The sequence below is a fragment of the Drosophila mauritiana genome, chromosome 3L (assembly GCF_004382145.1).
Source record: "Drosophila mauritiana strain mau12 chromosome 3L, ASM438214v1, whole genome shotgun sequence".
Classification (NCBI taxonomy): Eukaryota; Metazoa; Arthropoda; class Insecta; order Diptera; family Drosophilidae; genus Drosophila; species Drosophila mauritiana.
In genome coordinates, this window is record NC_046669.1 from 6,284,610 (window position 1) to 6,298,138 (window position 13,529).

Genomic DNA, 13,529 nt, shown 5'->3' on the forward strand with positions numbered 1-13,529 from the left:
AAATGTATATTATATAGTGTTTCGAAATTACCTAATTATCTGGACAATGCTGGAATAAGAATGTAAAAAACTTACAAGAAAGAAACAAAGGATTTCCAATTTGCATATTTCAGCAATCGCAATTAGCCATCACAGCAAATGGCAATTGCAACATTCGATGGTGTCAATTTACTTGGGAACTCTTTGAAATTATCTTTGAACAGCAGCCAACGTGTCGTATGCGTAACATGCTTGTAATTATGCATACAAAGAATTCACAGCAACCAAGCAGTACACAAAAAATTGTTAAATAAATGAAAAATACAAAGTGACATTTGTGTGCATTAAGTCGCACTGCGATTGGCATTATCTATCCGACTATTAAGACTTCATTACACATGTCATATTTGCCATTTGCGCAGCAAAAAGTAAAATAAAAATCCAAATAGCACAAATTCAATTCCAAAGCCAAAGTGCTCGTTAATTTTTCGTTTATTTATTTTTGATTTTGTCCGCTTTTCAACCGAACAAAAGTCGACTGCGAAATATTTTGTTAACAACAATTTGCCGCTTGCAGTTTCCCTGCTGCCGTTCTAGTGACTGCGATAAGCAGGCGAAGATAAGACAGCCGCGGTAGCTGTTAAAATGCAGTAAAGCACAGTGATCCATAAAGTACCATAAGGCAAGAAGATATTTTCGAAATATACATTCAGCACATTTCTGGGCTGGCTACCACTGTGCTGCAGCATTGAGAAACCCCGAAAGAAATCGTAAGTGCAATGCAGTTGCAGTCGCAGCTCAGTGCAACTTGCATCGGCTCGATTCAGCTGAGTTAGCTGTGCAGTAGCCGCGGCAACATCGTTAACACGGCGCAAAAACAGCCATTAAAGCCAAGTTCCAGTTGGAGCTGGGTCTCTGGATCTTGGAGCCGGGGTCTCTCGGAGTGTGCGACTTGTGTTTGCGTTTGCCGCATTGGTGACATGCACAAAATGCATGTATATGAGCACCTACGTACGATAACTTCGGTTCGGGGGTAATAATCGCCGCAGTCAAAACCATTGCTGCTGGACATTCGCTTAGCCGGAGTACGTAAATCATAAGCATAAAACAGACTTCGACTCCAACTTCGCAATGCAGAGTGCACTGAGAAAAAATTGTATGCTTTGAAAGCATTAAATACGTTTCTTAGAACAAATTGAGTTTTGCTTAGCGATTTACTTTGTGTGTATAATTGTTTTATAATTTTGACTGACTTCTGGCATATTTCTCCCAGTGCACAAGGAACTGCATTATGCATGTGCATAACTTGTGAAACCATCGCTGCCGTTGCGTATGCTCCACGCTAATTAGCTGAATCGCCCCAAGTGGCTCCGAGTGGCACCATCTTTTCCAACTTAATGAGAGTGAAAGGCGAGTTAAAATATATAAAAACTAAATACACACATTTGCAAGCGACTCTAGGCAAATTAACCGGCGATGAGTTGGAAAGTCGAGACGATGGACGTTGTGGTTCGGATGTTGAGAACAGGTCCACCGCGTTTACAACCAGCAATTATACGTGTTTGCCTACTGCGATTCTCAATGAGCGTTTGGCGTCAGTTGTCTATAAATTATGAGCTTAATGACGGCCAGGGTTTTATGGAATCCCGGCTATTTGGATTTTGAGTGTCTTCAAACGCTCGGTTGAGTCACACACACACACGGGAGCTCCCATTAACCTTCTCATGCCCGCCTGGGCATTATGAGATCACATGTGCTGATTGCGGAAAGGAGAAACATTTGGCATTTTCGGCCATTTGGCTGGCTGGCTGCTGCCACTGCGGAAAATCACTCGGTGGTGCTGCGGTGCAGTGGTGCAGCGGTGCAGTTTGTTTGCCACCTCGCTGCCAGTTGACAGCCGTTTAATTTACGCTCTGTTTGTTTGTTTGTTTCTGTCTTTTGTTTGCGTCCTGAGGTGAATGTTTGATTTATAGCCCGATTATAAACCGAAATGTCATAGATTTCTGCTGCGTTTGAATTCGGCTTGGATTCGATAGACTATCGTTCCCTAAGATATTGGAAATGAAACTCATCAAATTAATATTGATACTATTACCTAAAAAATAATAAGGATGAGTTTAAAAGTTTGCCAACCCAATTGCATTTGATTTACAACATTTTGTTGGGTTTTTTATTAAACTAATCCACATTCCTTTTTGCTGATTTCCAAATATTTTTTTAATGAAGCAAGTGTCAAAGATAATCCACACAAATGGCAATTGTAATTTTGGTTCAATATGCACTCTTTCGCAATTATCGCTGGCCAGCGGACAACGTGTCGTATGAGTAACATGATTTTAATTAAGCAAACAGTAGATAACGACCTCGTGGCTAACCCCTCTATGAATTCCCCTTGCAGGTGGCCGCCCGCAGCCTTGGTGGTGTCGCAATAACCGAAACGGTGGCCAAAATCGATCGCCCATCTCGATCAAGCACTCGGCGGACAGCATCCGGCGGCCCACGAGCAACTCCGGCGTTTGGACCTGGCTGGGCGGCAGTCGCCGCTCCTCCGCCGGTCCCGACCAGATCGGTCCGCCGTCGACGTCGCCGGCGGAGAACCACTACACCCACATGGACGACGCCTACAGTCCGGTGGGCGTGAGCGAGGCGCTCTACGCGGAACTGGATCGCGAGTCCGTGCGATCCGCCAATCCCTCATATCAGAATACGGCCTACAGTCAGTGTGGCGAGGTGGGTACCAAATGATTCTCTTAAATTAAGTTAAACAAATTCATAGACAAATTCATGACAGAAATTCAGTAAATAATCTGAAAATAATCCTGCAATTCCCCCTTCATTACAGAAATACAATTACCAGGGCCACGAGCAGGACATTCCCATGGTGGTCTCCTCGGCGCCCAGCAGTGCTTACTATTCGGATCTGTCGGTGACCGCGATGCCCGGCGGAGCGAGTGGCAGTAATCAGGGCGCCTACGAGATTGTCGGACTGAACGTGATGTCCCAGCCGCTGCCCAACTGGGATCATCATGGCGGAGGAGTGGGAGGTGGCGGTGTTGTGGCTGCAGGAGCAGCAGCCGCCATCCTTGGAGGCGGTGGTGGTGGGGGCAATGGCCTTACGCCGGGCGAGGCTGCGGCGATGACGCAACGACGAGGTCCTCGACTGGCGGCCATCAACGAGACGAGCACCAGCACTGTGCCCTCGGACTATGTCTAAATGGAGTAAACGTTTAAATACAAACATAATGTGAAATGTTCAGCGAGCTTAACATGTTGATAGGATATAGGAGTACGTTATATACACCCCACAGATGTAAGGTTAAATTTACATAATATTTAACACTGGTATACCATAGTGTTTAGTGTTTAGCGCGGACTTGTGTCTTTGGTTAATGTCTGAATTATAATCTGTACCCGTTGCCGATATTGGGATATATTTATACACACTTACAACGCAAGAATGTATTATATGTCTAGTTTTTATGTAGTCTCTAAGCAACGATTTAATCGTGGGTGATATTTAGCCTAAAAATATGCTATATTCTTATGTTCTACGTACTTTAAACATTTTCTAAAAATGTAAAAACGACAACAAACGCATTTTTTCATAGGCTTAGAACGAGTGAAGTGAGCGCGAAGGACATGAAATCGTATTTCCCCCCAGGATCAGTACACGCAAATATAGAAACGATATATACATACGAATACAACATATTTATACACTCAATATTTACAGCAGCCGAAAAAAAAACGCATTTAGCTCACCAAAATATATAACTATACACATATATATCTATAACAATAACTGAAGAATCATATTTACAACGATTTTAATGCAACAGATTTCACCATATTTACCGGGGGAAATGATCGTGGCACGTCATATCATTTACCACACCATTATACATATGTATGCAAAGCTATCTATATACTATACCATATACAATAAACAGACTCACGACCTTTAGCAGATGTACTTTAGTTTTTAGTGGTCCGCGGCAGGAAGTGAATCCTCTGCCGATTAATTTAGTACACACAAGAACACACACACACACACACACAATTCCTGTACATTATTGTTTTAGTTGAAAATATAATTAAACAATTATTGATATTTACATTCTGAATCCCAAAAGGAAGTGGTTCTTTATTGGAGTATTTATTTGTCGATACAGTAAGTACAATAGTACTCTTAAAGTATGTAATTTCATTTTAAACCGAGTAAGAGGTTTTAGTTCATAAAAAATAAATAATAAAAAAACAATTTTATAAATTCAACAAACTTAAAGTTTACGAAACAAAGAACTATAACTACACTAATAATGAAAGAATATGCACTCTACCCTATACTTCCTGATTTGGATAATTCATATTCTCATATTCTCAAACGTAAAGAACTTAAAGCAAAGTTTATAGCAAAAATCCCCGTATCCTTATACTTCCTGATTTATTGTCAGAATTCGAAGTTATTGTCGTTTACTTAAACTGTAAATTGCAAAAGTGACTATATTAGGAAATGTCTTTTACCCTAATCTTCCTGATATTTTCGTTGTTTAAGGGTAAATTGACGTACATAAAGGGTAAGAAACTAAAACTACAGCTACTTTAAAATAATTCACTTTACCCTACACTTCCTGATTAGTGTTATTAAGGGTTATTGTCTCATTCATAATCTCCTCCGATTTTATTAACAATATTTGTGGTTATCGTCATATACTTGTACCTTCCACCTTCTGATTTATTGTCATTAACTTATACCCTACACCTTCTGATTTATTGTCATTAACTTATACCCTACACCTTCTGATTTATTGTCATTAACTTATACCCTACACTATAAGATTTATTGTCGTTATTGCGGGTTGTTGTCATATTAATTAGTTTCGTGGTAAGATAGAAAAACTACAGCTTATTAAATAATGCCATTTACCCCAAACTTCCTGATTTGTTAACGTTATTAAGGGTAAAATGGCATGTACTTGTGCGATTAGAAACTAAGACTAGTTTATTAAAAATTGCCTCTTCCCTGCTCTTCTATTTCGCTATCGTAATAAAACCCTCAATAAAGGAGGTATGTAAATATTAATTAAGTTGTGAGTCAAGTAAAATACGATATGAATGTTGTACTTTCCACTGAACCTAAAATAGAAATATGTTAACTTCTTTAACCCATGCTAGTCAGTTGCAGCAGAGCACAAGCGGTCTGCTGATTATCCCCCGATTCGTGGACCTTGCGATGGGTGCGCAAGGCAGAGGGTTGTATAAATTTCTTGCCACAAACGTGACACTCAAAGTTCTTTTCGCCAGTGTGGGTCATTTCGTGATATTTTCGCGTGTCGGAGGTGGCAAATTTCTTTTCGCAATAGCTGCAGGCATAATCTCGTGCCTTCTCGTGGATTGCGCGGATATGTTTCTTAAGACTCGTTGAGCTGTTGCAAACTTTGGGGCAATCCTTGCAGGACCAGGTCCTCTCCAGAGTATGATAGTTGATATGCAGTCGCAGTTCGTTCTTGGTCGTCTTCTTGAGACCACAGTAGGGGCAGCTAAAGTTCTTTATGCCCTGGTGACGCATCATGTGGATCTTGAGCTTCTCCGTGCTATAGAATCGCATAGAACAGTCCGGCAGTTCGCAGGCATATGGCAATACCAGCTGGTCGCCGTGTGTGAACCGATGCTGGCTTAGGGCAGAGCCAGTCTTGAACACCCGACCACAGAACTCGCACATATGGGTCTTTAAAGGCTTGCCAACGTCGTGCGCCTTGCTCTGGTGGTATTTCAGCGAAGCCTTGTGCCGATACATCCTGTTGCAGCCCTCCTCCTCGCAGACAAACCGCATGCCCACTTCCGAGTGCTCCAGTTCGTGCTGCCTGAGGTTCTCGAATCGATTGAAAGCTTCCTCGCATCCGGGCTCAGTGCAATGATACAGCATGTGTCCCTGGTGTTCCTTCTTGTGGAGAATCAAGCGTTTCTCCTCTCGAAACTCGTCGGCGCACAGGTCGCACTTGAATGTGGTCAATGGGGGCTCCTGAAATCATTGAATACAACTTAACTTACACTCCTGTTTAAACCTTAAACCTAATCTCACTTCCAAAGCTTTCTTTTCCGTTTCCGGGGGTTGCTGGACATTTTCGGTGAAGGTATGGAATACCAAGGTTGGGGGTGCCTGTTCAGCGACTTTTGCGGTATTTTGTGCACTCAAATTGGTATCGCATATAATCATCTCCGGCGGCTCCAATAAAAGTTCCTCCAGCTCCAGCTCCTCCTCCTCATCCTCATCGACCTCGTAAACAGGTTTCCTGCGATCTATTTTCTTCCAAGTTACCAGACTTTTAGAACGCCACTTATTATCGGCTATAATGCAAAGTGCTCGAAAGGAGTGGAACTTCTCGAGAAGCTCGTAGCACTCCGAGCAAATTTCGCTGGGCAAAATATCCTGGTCATCAGGATCCACCACCAAATTTGTGCACTCCGAAAATTTGACGGCGAGATATGGATGGTGCAGCAAATTGTAGGCCTCGTCGTCTCTAGCCACATCGCTGGAGCATACGCGGCATTTGTCCAGGTGTCCCATCAAATGGTTGAATTAAAGTTAATGAGATGTTTCTTTGAATTCGCAAGAAAAAATATTTTTCTATGTCCTGTCTGCCGTTTTTTCTTATCGCTGTTGTTTGTATACTAAACAGCTGATAGGGCTGGCAAAAACACCACTGATAGCAATAGTGATGGCAAATAAAAGCGTGAGTGGGAAGGGGTTAAAGAAATATATAAAAAACACGTTTAAAAATATCTTCTTTAAACATTAAACAAATTAAAATTGGAACATAAGTATTACAAAAATGTATATTTTAAAACGTTGCTCATAAAATTAAATAAATTAATCGCTGCTTACAGTGACTCATAGCACTATGTTACTCGTGACTCATCTCTACCGCCCTGTGCTAATGTCACATCTCTAATGGGGGGTGTATAAAAAGTTGTGCTGTTGCAGTTTGTTTATTTTCCAGCACAACAATGGATAATTCCAATGGAATCCACTACATTGAGCTATCCCCAAATCCCATACGATTTGATGCTGTCAGCCAACTAACCAATGTGTTTTTTGATGACTCCAACAAGCAGGTATAGCCAAAACATGTTAAAAATCCATGTTGATGTTAGCTAAAAATATATATTTAAGATATTCGCTGTTCGATCTGGAGGTGCTACTGGTGTGGTGGTCAAAGGGCCTGGATCTCCCGACGATGTCGTCATCTCCTTCTGCATGAGCGACCGTGGCGGTGCCATAAGGTCCATCAAGTTCTCGCCGGACAACCAAATCCTGGCCGTTCAGCGAAAGGAGAATTCCGTGGAGTTCATATGTTTTCAGGGAGATCAGCCTCTGTTGCAGGACATCATTACCCACCAGGTGAAGACTATGATCCATGGCTTTGTGTGGGTCCACAATCGAGAGGTGGCCCTGATATCGAATACCGGCGTGGAGGTCTACACCGTAGTTCCTGAGAAGCGACAGGTGCGCTCTGTGAAATCCCTGAGCATTGGCATCAAGTGGTTCGCCTGGTGCTGCGATGCCAATGTGGCTCTACTTTGCACCAGCGAAGGAAACTCCCTGATTCCGGTGCTGGTCAAGCAGAAAGTAATCACCAAGCTGCCTAAAGTGGACTGTAAGTAATCCTTTTGGGTTAAAATCCTTTTAAAGCCTTAAAATCTTCCCTTTCAGTGGGCAATCCAAGTCGCGATGTACAGGAGAGCAAGGTCACCTTAGGTCAAGTTTACGGCGTGCTGGCTGTGCTTATCCTCCAGTCAAATAGCACCACCGGAATGATGGAAGTCGAGGTGCACTTGCTCAATGGACCGGGCTTGGCGCCACGCAAATGTCATGTCCTTCGCTTAAGTCTGCTTGGTCGCTTTGCCATCAACACGGTGGATAATCTGATCGTGGTGCACCATCAAGCTTCGGGCACTTCGCTGCTGTTCGACATCTCCCTGCCCGGAGAGGTGATCAATGAAATAACCTATCATACACCCATAACTCCAGGGCGCTCCATCAAACCGTTTGGCCTGAAGCTGCCCTCACTTTCGCCTGATGGACAAATCTTGCAGTGCGAGTTGTGTGAGTTCCTAAAGTATCCAAAAAGTTACATTATCTGACACTTATACCCATGCAGATTCCACTCACTGGGTACTGTTCCAGCCCAATATTGTAATCGATGCCAAGTTGGGCTGCATGTGGTTTTTGAACCTGTGCATTGAACCATTGTGCCAACTGATTTCGGATCGCATTCGACTTACGGAATTCCTTTTGCAGCGCAGCAATGGTAAACAGATTCTATTGAAAGTCATTGGACAGTTGGTAGATGATCAGTATAAGGGAACTCTCTTGCCAGTACTAGAGACCATCTTCAGCCGGATTAACAAGATCTATGCGTAAGTTAAAGATGTTATTTTCATAAATATATATTGATTTTATTACTTTAGGTCTTGGGTCCAATTGGAGCTCCAAAATCAAACCGCTCAACCATCAAACGTAAAAACTACGACCCTTAAACAGAGCACACCGCCCATTGTGCTCATTGAGCAACTGGATATGGTGCAGATCTTTCAGCGCATAGCTCGCCGCCCGTACACGGAATCCATATTGATGCTGTACCTGCAATCCCTGAACAAGTTCAACATTGCCGCCCAGGAGGAGCTGAGCAAGATGATTATTAGCGAGCTGATCTCCAATCGCAGCTTCGACACCTTGCGACGCTTGGTCAGCTATTCAATGCTGCTGGAATCCAAGTCGGTAGCTTGCTTTTTGTTGTCGCATTCAAATGTGGATACGGCGATATCCCAGGTGGCCATCGATATGCTGGGCAGGATTGAAGCACATGAGGTGGGTATTTCATTAATAAGATATTGCTTAATAAGGTGTATGAACTAACAATATTTTTTAGATCATCATTGAAGTAATGCTGGGTCAAGGCAAAGTTATTGATGCCTTAAGGCTGGCTAAAAACTCAATGGGCCTGGAAAAAGTGCCAGCTCGCAAGTTTCTGGAGGCGGCTCATAAGACAAAAGATAATCTAATATTCCACAGCGTATTCCGCTTTTTCCAAATGAGGAACCTGAAACTATATGAAACCCTGTCTTTTCCCAAAGGTAAGCTAATTTGTAATCTTGAATTGAGGCATCGCTTTTCAAACCTTTTAATTCATTATTTAACAGCTGAACAATGCACGGAATTTATTCAGCACTATAACAACACTTTCCCTGCTGAAAACCCTACCAGACAGCCTGTAAGCTAAAGGAAAAATAGCAATTTGTGATTAATATAATTAAAAGTGTGCTTTAGAATTGTAAATATATCCAAATGAAATGATGTTCATCATTGAACATATTTCATAATTATTTTATACGAAAGTAAAGAAATCCCCCGAGCAAAAACCATAAATATACGGATTTTTCATGCAATTTCTTTACTTACACATACAATACACATAGTTGTACAATAAATACATAGAGGAATAAATGGAATATACAAAAAGCAGGATGCAACTAAATAAATCGCCTGGGCGGTGCCTTCAGTTGCAAGGCACCCATTTCCAGGGACGAGGAAATGCTGATTAGATTTTTATTTGGCCGCGGCAAACCAATACTTTGGTCTGGAATGGCCGTAAAGCACCGTGGACATTCTTCAAACTGAGTCTCCGACTCCTCCATGCACTGCTCGTGTATGCCATGCCCGCATCCGCCAAAGATTAGCACCTGACTGTGATCGTACAGCCTTTGGCGACACACGGAGCACTTTGTGGTGGTCACCCAAAGTCCACGATGTGCGTGCTGGTAGCGCTTGACGAACTCCAGGTGAAGATCCTGACACAAGGCTCCAGCTGAAGCTCGCAAGGCCTCCGTTTTGTGCCTCGAACTGTCCAGCATACCCATTAGAAGATCCTTTATATCACCGAAACTAGTTGACACATTGTGGGTATTCATAATCAATTGAACCAAGTTATGCAGATCGATATGCTGCGAGGCCTCGTGCAGCAGAGATTTGGTAATGGACTGAAGCTCCTGATGCGGCAGAATATATTGCAAGAGACCGAACCAACAGCGCTCAAGTTCCTGAGCTGGCAACGTTTCCACAGACCGAGCCAAAAGAGCCGATATGGTCTGTGCCTCCTTGGCTGCTTCCTCGCCAGCAGCGGACTTAAGCAGTTCCATGGACAGCTCAAAGGCTTTCGCATAGCTCTCTTGCTTTTCATACAGATAAATCACAGATCGTTTAAGGTGATGGCTTTCAGCTACGGCAATGGCCTTCTCCAAGCGATAACCCGAATTGGATCGAAGGAATTCCTCGACGGTAGACGCCGACTCCATTTTACAATATAGTTCCAGTAGTAACTCCATTTGAGTGGCTTCCAGTTCGCTTTTACGATCATTGAGGCACTTGAGAAACAGAAATAACAAATTCTCCTCCCTTCTCAGGCCATCTAAAAGCTCATGAATCTTTTCTGGATAGTGCAGGGCCAGCAAGCGTGTGGTTTCCTTGGCATTGATCGCTAGAAGCTCCCTTATATGCCTTTTCAACTGCCGGTAAATGCTTCTCTTCGGTGAAGCAACATGGCGTTCCATATAAGCAAACATGGTTTCGTGCCTGGCTTCGTTTCGGATGTAGCAATCCAGGATGGTATCGTATCGCTCAAGCTTCTCCAGTAGGTACTCGACTACGCAATAGCACTTCGCCTTCTCTGCCAAGCGCAGCTGCTCCTCATCGCTGCTGATCTCGGCCAGGCAGTTGGAGGATAGTAGCTCGTGCCATGCATTCTCTCGCTCGGAGTGTTGGCGACTGCTCTCGTTCGCAATTTCCTCCTGCGCCAAGTGGCTCAAAACTCGTTCCAGAAGCTGTCTATCCCGCGGCAGGCATTGCATCGAAATCTGCTGAGCAATGAAGTTCAGCAGGCAGCCAATCTCCGCCCACTGGAAGATAAAAAGTTTGTTGTAGAATGACTAACAATCATGGTTAACAAACCTTACCGTTGCATTCTCGGGCGACATGATTTCCAGCAGCAGATTGATAATCCTCTTGCGATGCGAGATTCCCAGCTCGTTGCCAAACTCTCGTTCCTGAAACGCCAGCGATATAACGTTTAGGGTTTCCCGAGTATCAAACTTGAGGAGAGCTCTAAGATACGGATAGGGCAGCTCATCGCCGGCATTCTCCTTGGAGTGTTGGGAGGTCAGGCAACGCAGGACATCGTGCTTGACTTGATGCACCAGCTCCACGGGAATTTCTCCGCTGGGATAGCCCCTTCCCGCCAGACAACTGGAAACGTATACCAGCAGGCAGTTGCCCAAGTCCGTCTCCTCTGGGGTCACCAATGGAAGGAGTTCCGTTAGCGCCGCCGTATAATCATTCAAAGCTTGGGTGTTGAGGTAGATTTGAGCCCTATACAGACGGTGCTTCTTCACAGCCTTAAGTACCTGGTTGAGATCCAGGCACATCCAATCCAGTTTGAGGATAAGCTGTTCAAGTTTGGCAGGTGAGTGTTCCAGCCAGTAATCCACCAAAGCCTGTGATATCACGGGATTGACACTATGTATCGTTTCCTTTTCTATATGCTCGGAAATGTGCTGTAAGAAAAGTTCAGTGCTGCTGTTGTGCAACTTCTCCCACAGCTGTGTCCACAGAAGATCCAGTTCACCCACGGTGATCAAGCAGTTCACAATGGCGCCGAGACAATAGTCTGGTGCCCGGGCGGAATTGGCGATGTATTCCTTAAAGAGCATGATGATACGCTCCTTGGCTTGGGCACGTTTCCTTGGGCGATCCACCGAGGCAATGTAGCCATCGAGTGCCAGTTGGCAGGCTTCCTGCCATCGATGGTGTTTCACCTGGAAACGATAAAGTTAAGGCTATGATTTTCCATTTAAATCCGCATTTGTTATCTTACCAGGAAGCTAATTCTTTCCGACCATGTTCTAACTCCAATTATATGCAGGGACCTGGCGCCCAAAACGTACAGTTGTGTTCCTCTTGAAACCACTGAGTTATAACAGGCATTTGAGCCGGCTAAAGCGAAGGCAGGTGACACATTTCCGCCAGTGGCTAGTCCTTTAAACTGTGCCGATCCGTAGACCAGTCCTGCATTGGCCATATCCATACATTCTAGTTCCTTGCTGGATCGCACATCTACCAGATGAAGTATTTCCGCCGTGTCCAATGAGGCAACACACTTTGGTCCCAGCCAGTGAGCGGAGAGGAGACTCCCCTGCAGCTGGACATGCCGAAGATATAAAAGCGTGATCCGTCCATTCGAGACAAACAGTTGGTGAAAGAATAATTGATTCCCGCGGCCCACGACGATCACGGGGTCCACGGAGCGGGAAGTATCTGCCGCTTGAATGAGTACTAAATGCCAGGCGAGGAGAGGTAAGCAATCAGGAGGTCCCTGAAGCACGTGATATTTGATGACCCTCAATCTTGGTCGGACAGTGACGATAAAATACTTGGATAACGTTGCCAGAGCCACTATGCAGTACTGATCCAATTCATGGCGCCCTTGGGAATCCATTATTAGGGGTTCCACGGCGCAGACCTCTCCGCGAGCGCCGGAGAAGAGGCATCTCGATTGGCAGCCTCGGATGCCCAGCTTCCGTGTGAAACTAAGAGACCACACCGATCCGCCGGCATCGGCACACAAGGCCAGTGATGATCTGGAGGTCCACTTGACATGTAGTACGCCGGTGTTTGGCGTTATGACGTCGAAAAGCTCCCGGAGAACATCACCCGTATGAGTGTCCAGCATGGCAACTAATCCCCTAGAGAAACCGGCCAAAAGCCGCGTGGAATCCGCGTTGAAGGCCAGACTGGCCACCGCACCCTGACCATGCTTGTCCTGATGGGCCCACCTAAGGGTTTGAGTTACATCGAAGTTCAAAATGTGTCCATGCGATGTTCCGATAGCTATGAAAGCGGCCACGGCACAGGAACTGGCTGCTCCGGCATTGACACGTTCCGCCGCTGAGGAAAGTTGGGCCGAGATGCCGTGTAGGAGGGTGTACCTCATTATTGATCCTCCACCACCTCTGCCGTCTGTTCTTATCGTGGAATCCTCGCCAATCGAGGGCGTGGGCGTGGCATGGGGTACCGGCATTCCAAACTCGGAAGCCACATCCGAATCCGCCTCGAATTCACTGAGCACCGCCTCCAAAGTGGGCAGAACATCGGTGGGCGGTATTGCAAACTCGGCATCATCAAGCTATAATTTGATAAATCGAGATAAAGTGTTATCTAGGCCACTCCATTTTCGGGTAATCCCAACTCACATCTTCGAAATCCAGCTGCAGGGATTCGGCCAGCAGACTGTCTGTGGATCCTCGCTCCGATTCCAGCAGAGATTGCAGCGACGGGGCCTTAAGCTCCGACATGCTCCCGGTTCTTTCGATCCTGATCCCTCCCCCAAACTAATAATTTTAAGCGATTTTGTTTTTATCAATGAGTTTCTACGCCCATCAAAGGACTGCCCACTCGTTTGCATAACAGATGTCTTTCGGTTGCTTATCGGTTTCTG

At 44.8% G+C, this 13,529-nt stretch overlaps 4 protein-coding genes across 4 annotated transcripts in view; 2 read left to right on the forward strand and 2 right to left on the reverse strand.

The window, feature by feature from the left end:
• LOC117141983 overlaps positions 1-4,094 on the forward strand; it is a 58,731-nt gene extending 54,637 nt beyond the window's left edge. The window contains exons 6-7 of the mRNA XM_033305792.1: positions 2,378-2,709; positions 2,822-4,094. Coding sequence (XP_033161683.1) covers positions 2,378-2,709; positions 2,822-3,193 — 704 coding nt within the window. The 3' untranslated portion in view covers positions 3,194-4,094. The remainder of the gene's footprint in view (positions 1-2,377; positions 2,710-2,821) is intronic.
• Positions 4,095-4,122: 28 nt separating this feature from the next.
• LOC117141982 (zinc finger protein 43) lies at positions 4,123-6,658 on the reverse strand. The gene is made up of 2 exons (XM_033305791.1): positions 6,062-6,658; positions 4,123-6,001 (listed from the first exon to the last, which is right to left on the reverse strand). The coding sequence occupies exons 1-2, from the start codon at positions 6,545-6,547 to the stop codon at positions 5,141-5,143; spliced, it is 1,347 nt and encodes a 448-aa protein (XP_033161682.1). The 5' UTR covers positions 6,548-6,658; the 3' UTR covers positions 4,123-5,140.
• A 271-nt stretch (positions 6,659-6,929) lies between these two features.
• LOC117139796 (regulator of MON1-CCZ1 complex) lies at positions 6,930-9,575 on the forward strand. The gene is made up of 7 exons (XM_033302411.1): positions 6,930-7,095; positions 7,154-7,637; positions 7,694-8,086; positions 8,142-8,400; positions 8,452-8,851; positions 8,913-9,117; positions 9,184-9,575. Exons 1-7 carry the CDS (start codon positions 6,988-6,990, stop codon positions 9,261-9,263), a joined length of 1,929 nt encoding a protein of 642 aa, XP_033158302.1. The 5' UTR covers positions 6,930-6,987; the 3' UTR covers positions 9,264-9,575.
• LOC117139795 (vacuolar protein sorting-associated protein 8 homolog) lies at positions 9,414-13,494 on the reverse strand. Its single transcript, XM_033302410.1, has 4 exons — positions 13,285-13,494; positions 11,910-13,217; positions 10,993-11,850; positions 9,414-10,935 (listed from the first exon to the last, which is right to left on the reverse strand). The coding sequence occupies exons 1-4, from the start codon at positions 13,384-13,386 to the stop codon at positions 9,514-9,516; spliced, it is 3,690 nt and encodes a 1,229-aa protein (XP_033158301.1). The 5' UTR covers positions 13,387-13,494; the 3' UTR covers positions 9,414-9,513.
• Positions 13,495-13,529: the final 35 nt, after the last annotated feature.